Source organism: Drosophila willistoni (genome assembly GCF_018902025.1).
Source record: "Drosophila willistoni isolate 14030-0811.24 chromosome 2R unlocalized genomic scaffold, UCI_dwil_1.1 Seg167, whole genome shotgun sequence".
NCBI lineage: Eukaryota > Metazoa > Arthropoda > Insecta > Diptera > Drosophilidae > Drosophila > Drosophila willistoni.
Window position 1 is genome coordinate 22,145,546 of NW_025814050.1, and position 5,850 is coordinate 22,151,395.

General features: G+C 37.4%; 1 protein-coding gene across 1 annotated transcript; it reads right to left on the reverse strand.

The window, feature by feature from the left end:
• Positions 1 to 1,803: 1,803 nt before the first annotated feature.
• LOC6642816 (cohesin subunit SA-2) lies at positions 1,804 to 5,219 on the reverse strand. Its single transcript, XM_047010643.1, has 7 exons — positions 4,977 to 5,219; positions 4,737 to 4,913; positions 4,470 to 4,668; positions 2,942 to 4,416; positions 2,598 to 2,876; positions 2,039 to 2,540; positions 1,804 to 1,963 (listed from the first exon to the last, which is right to left on the reverse strand). Exons 1-7 carry the CDS (start codon positions 5,217 to 5,219, stop codon positions 1,920 to 1,922), a joined length of 2,919 nt encoding a protein of 972 aa, XP_046866599.1. The 3' UTR covers positions 1,804 to 1,919.
• Positions 5,220 to 5,850: the final 631 nt, after the last annotated feature.

Here is a 5,850-nt window from a genome sequence, read left to right on the forward strand (position 1 = left end):
CGGCACCAAGTAGGGTCACATTTTTTTGAGTCCAAAACAAAAAAAAAATAATTGAACAAAATCTTTAAGAACCCATTCGAGTCTTGTATTTTTTGTTTTGCAAAAACTACAAAATTTACCAAGATATTATCTTAACGAATTGTTTATTCTTAACTTAAAAATGGCTAATGGCTACTGCTGTGTTAGCCCTTGTGTTAGCAACTTTATGTTTTCCTAAATGGCCAGCAAACCTGCTTTTAATCAAATAAATTTTTCTTATATATTATCCAGATACTCATAATTGAAACCAGAGCAACATAAAAATGTCACATTCCAGGCATTAATAAGACCTAAAATATGTTGTCCTATGGCGCCGCAGAGGCGATGGCGAGAAGAGACAGAGCCCACAACAAGAACGACAACAACATAAAAAGCCAAATTAGCAATGTTTCACATCAAAGTGCACATTAAATCCGAGACGATATAATCACACAGAACCAGACGATGAGGGGATGAGAAACGGGCAACGGTGGGGGGAGGGTAGGTACTTTTGTATAGTATGCGACGGGACATACAAAAAACATAATTAACCGCGACCGTCGTCGACGCCCAGCGACGTCAACGATGCCGACAAAGCTCAACAACGACCTACAGAAACCGAAACCGAGGCACAGCCCAAGGGTCCCACTTGCTTATGCCTCGCACCCTCGTTTAGGCTTCAGGTTAATGTGACATACGCAGCTGTTGCCGACTTCGTTCTGGGCTGACTTTTGCAAATTACACACTTTTGAATATAAAGTACTCACAACAACATAACATATACGAGACATCCACTCGTTGGTGGCCTTTTTAATGGCCTCCAGTGCGCCTCTGTATAAGAGTTTTGTTTAAAATTTATTTCTAGGCACAGTCATGTGGCTGGGGCCTAATGGTCTAGACGCATGCACCAGCACCAGCCAGTAATACCCAGGACCACCCCCTCCTCACTACATTGAAAAAAAAACTCTTTTTAACACTGAAATTGCATTTTCTCTCACTCGAGCTCTTGGGCTCTGAATTGCAATTAAGCTTGAAATATGAGTCCAAAGACACAAATGACGCAGTTTTCCATTTCTGCAAACATTGATTTATGAATGAAACCCAATTTTCGCAAATGCCAAAAGCTGGACATTGCAATTTACCCATTTGCCTAGTTGTCGCTTTCACTAAATTCAAAATTTCATTTTGTAACTCAAATTTTTATTTCATCTATCCATGACAAAGAGATAGAAACACTCATCAAGGAGTCTCACAAAATATGACCTGAGGTGGCAATTTCATGATTCATAGGCCTTTTACAAAGTGCAGTATTTATGCTGACAGTTATAAAAGGATGAGTTTTTGAAATGAAGCGCTATGAGACTCACTAATCGTAGGCGTTTAGGCTATAATTATTAACTAACTCTGAGGCACTCTGGTAAGAAGTAATAATAATGGTCTATATATTTGTAAACTAATGTTCATTTTAAATTAAGCACCAAGCACAAGTCCGCTTGGGTGATATCATTCAGTAATCTTAACTTAAGTAGGTAAATTTAACTCTGAGGTACATACCTTGAAATTGTATTGTAAAAGGCAAAACGAAGCGTTCCCAATCGCATTAGGACCATCAGTAACAGCCGAGAGGTTAGTAAACCCAATATAAACAAATTTCATGAGTTAAATAAAACTGATATGCTCGAAATCTATGAAATCTGAAACTAACAAATTCAATAGGTACTCAATTTGGTGGTGAATGAGGATAATCAGTTATCACTCGAGGACAATGAATTTAGGACCACATACGACCCAAGATTTTCTATGTATTTATTTTCATTTATAATGAAAATTGGCTCTTATTTTCATTTCGCCAGGAATCCTTCTTCATCATTGAATTCTTACTTGGTTTGTATTAATTTTATTTATTCAACTTGTCCCATTGTTATTCGTTCATTAAACTCGCGACCTATAAAGAAAAAGCGATATTAATTACAAATATTGGTGGCTAATTATTATAATTAACTTGAATTAATACACTTACGACGACAACTTTTTTTCAGGGCCATTTCCAGAGCCATGCGATAGTTTGTTAGAGGTTGCCAATCCTCAGGACTACATGATGGCAATGCCGGTTCTTCAATGCATTCCAAAAAGTTTAAAATATCTAATTTATCCTGGGACAAAAGTTGGGGAACGAATTCTTCCAAAATACGTAAAAATGGTAAATTATCGGGAGCAGCAGTTGGCCTATCGGGTGCGATTTCCGAGACAAATAATATGCCAGCGCGATGAAGTGTGACAACACCAGAGCGATTCTTTAAGAGATTCAAATTAAATGTGTCGGCCAACCGCCTGGCCAATTGAATCAACTCTATGAATTCAGTTGACTGTGTGATGTGACTAGAAACTCCATCATTTGCTTCCTTTATCTTTTTGTAGACACAAAGACAAGTATGCAATATTGTCATGCCATAGTTAATAATATTAATTTTTGAGGCATGTTCCATGGTTGCATTCAAGATATCGCCAAAGAACTCAAAAAACTGAAATGTCAAAGAAACTTAAAAAGAGATTTGATTGTTTATGAATTGGAAGCTTACCCGATGATAGTGCTGAAATATTATGCTAGCCCGCATTGTGGGCATTAAATTAAAGGACACAAGTTTGCAGTATCCACCCAATATGCGCCTCTTTGTCTGCAGATCATCAAACGAATCCTGTGTAGGCAATTCGTGAAATACATTTCGCGTTACAAAGCTATCAAAGAACTCAAACTCATTGACAGTCGATTGATATTGCAAGGAACGAATCGATTGATTAGTATTCTGACGCAATTGATCACCAAATAGAACTAACAAGTCGCAGGAAAAAGCAAAAGCCTGGAAATGTAAAAGAATTTTTGGGATTTCAATTATTTTTGATCCAGATTGAAAAGAACACTTACATTAGCAGTAATGGTTAGATTCGAATTGTTTTCTATCACCGTTAATGAGGCATAGAAAAATGCATTTAAATTTTCTTTCAAGCCAATACACAAGTCTTCTACGTCCACATTATCTAATGCCAACGAATTGACGGTCTTTAGGTCCCAACTGAGACTGATAAAGCCAAGTTCCAAATGAAGTTCTACAGCTTCATCGGGTAGGTTTTGATTCTGCAGTCGTACGCAAACGGTATCAGCAATATTCCAGTCCTTCAGATCAAAATAACCATACAAAGAGGACAGAACACGTAGTGAGATCAGCAGACGTTGTGGACTCTGACTGGAATTCTCCCAAGATAGATATGCACTTTCGTAATTGTTGACGGTCTTCGTAAGCAACTCCTTGCTATGTGCCGTCGTATAGGGTATTTGATAGATACATTCCAGAGTTGCAGCAGCCACGCGTAAAACGGATATATTTTCATTATGAAATATGATTTGCTCTATTAACTCCATCAGTTGATCAAGTTGCTCTCGATTATCGTTAATTTCATAGTGCAAAATATTGATATATTGAGGAAGTTGCAATAGATTTACAAGATTCTCACTGCGACTGCCATGTTTGGCAAGTAATTGAGTCATTACTGGGGCCAGAACTTTAGTGGCTAAGGTCTGAGCATTTGCTTTGGGTTTTCTCTCCAAAGTCTTGGTATATCGTCCAGCTGGTATCTTTCCTGTTACGGCTTGTTCGACACCGCGTGTTAGAATCTCGATAAGCGTCGATATGGCAGGTGCTTCCATTGCACTGGGTTGTTGAATTAACATCTGAACCATAATGGACCAATCTAGAATGCTGGCATTGAAATCAATGAAAGCATCTACCAAATATGCAGCGTGCTCGTGTTGGCCAAATTCATGAAAGAATTCAATAAATATGCATATATGACGTTCCGGTGGATAATTTTCATCCATAAGCCGACGATATTGAAACATTTTCGCTGCAGCCTGAGCGAGACCACGATTGGCGGCGAATATAAGCGGCTCCATAAGCAGATATTGCGATTCGTCCAGCATATGCGATGAAGACCTACAGAATTTCTCTAACAATTTGATCGCATTTTCGCCCAATTCATTCTCCTTTTCATGAATTATGGCCAATAAGTCGTTGATAAAATTCTTGCTTACTTCCAAACAATCTTTACGCATAGCACTCTTAGCATAGAGCACATGTAGGGCCTTTATAGCACATTCTTTAACTTTGCCGCACTCATCTCGAAGTGCTTGAAATATGTAGTCAATATTCATAGGCTTTAGAAAAGATTTAGGATAACTTTCGAGCCACACGAAGCATTCGGTTATGCAGAGATAACGTATATTATTGACCACATCTCGTGAACGCCCCCGAAAGACGCATTCAAACATCTTTAGCCAGAGGGCCTTGCGTTTCTCAAATTCTATGCCAGTTAGATCATTCAATATTGTCAAGATTTTCAAACCTAAAAAGGGATTGCAAGGTATAAAGTGTTTTTTAAGTACAATGTTGTCTTACCTATCAAGGTGCTCGTATGCCTGAAAGGACGTACCTTGGATTGTGAACATGCCATTATAAAGCCAGTCACATGGCCAAGAAATACATCATCATTAATAATAGTCGTGGCATCTAGTGTCATAAAAAAGCATTTCACAAATTTCTCCAAAATTCTCATAAATTCAGAACCTGATTTCTTCGTCAAAGGATAGATACTAGACTATTTAAGATCAGAGTGATTGGCTTAATTAAATAAGTTCATAATTGCAAAATTGGCCTTTATCATACATTACAAAAGTGTGTCGTTCCGGCTATTAATATATCCGTGTACGATTCCAGTATTAAGACGGTATCCTCGGGCATTTTATAGTGACTGCCACTGGCCTCGATCACGAATTCCAGAAAGGCGACTAAAGCATTATTGGGATCACTCTCATAATGAGTTATCCAATTGGCAACAATGTCCTGAAAGCAAATGGAATCGCTCATTGGGACTAAGACTTAGCATTTCTTTAATCGTTAACTAACCTCATTACGCAGACTTTTATTTAAGGCTTGCTTGAAAAGGCTCTTGCTGTTGCCGCTTGCCGACTGACCAATCTCATCTCCATCCACATCTGACTCCAGGCCAACATCATGGCTCCGATCTAAGTCTTCACTATTGCGACTTTCAAAGGCATCGCTGAGCTCGTCGTCGTCCTCGGCCGTTTCCACATCCTCAATGATAATATCATCATCAGTCACCGATATATCACTTGCTTCGTTGCTCATTAGAATAACCGCTGCCTTTTTTTAATTATTTTAAATAAACACATAAACATAAACCACAAAAAAGGAAATAGTTTCTTAAGACTTAAGTTACTCGAGATTTCAGTGTTGGCAAACGCTATTTTTTATGGATTATAGCGTTGCCAGTCAGTTGTTTTATATAAAGCAAAAAGCTGCAAGACAACAAAATAGTGGGGAAACAGTAAAGTGGGTAACCATTTGAAATTATCAACAAGAAAACATATTATTACTGTTTTCTCTTCTTGGTTTTAATAATTAATTTAATTAATGGGGTTAAATTAATGGGGTTTTGAATTAAGATTTAGCAATCAATGAGGGAAAAACCTTTTAGTACAGTTTTTATTTTGTGTAATAATGCAGCTTAAATAGTAATTTGAATAAAATAACAAAATTCGGACTTTAACTTTGAAACTACAGACGTTATATAGAATATATTGTGCGATTTTTAGCTAGATGTCGAACTTTTTGAACTTAATCAAAACTGGCTTGAGGCCAATAAATCGTATAAAGAAGTTGGAATCTACAATTTTAAGCATTGCAGTTCTTTTTTCGCTTCATGTATTTAGAATTTCCCACTTTGAAGATACACCATATCTTCAATTCATTCCAATTC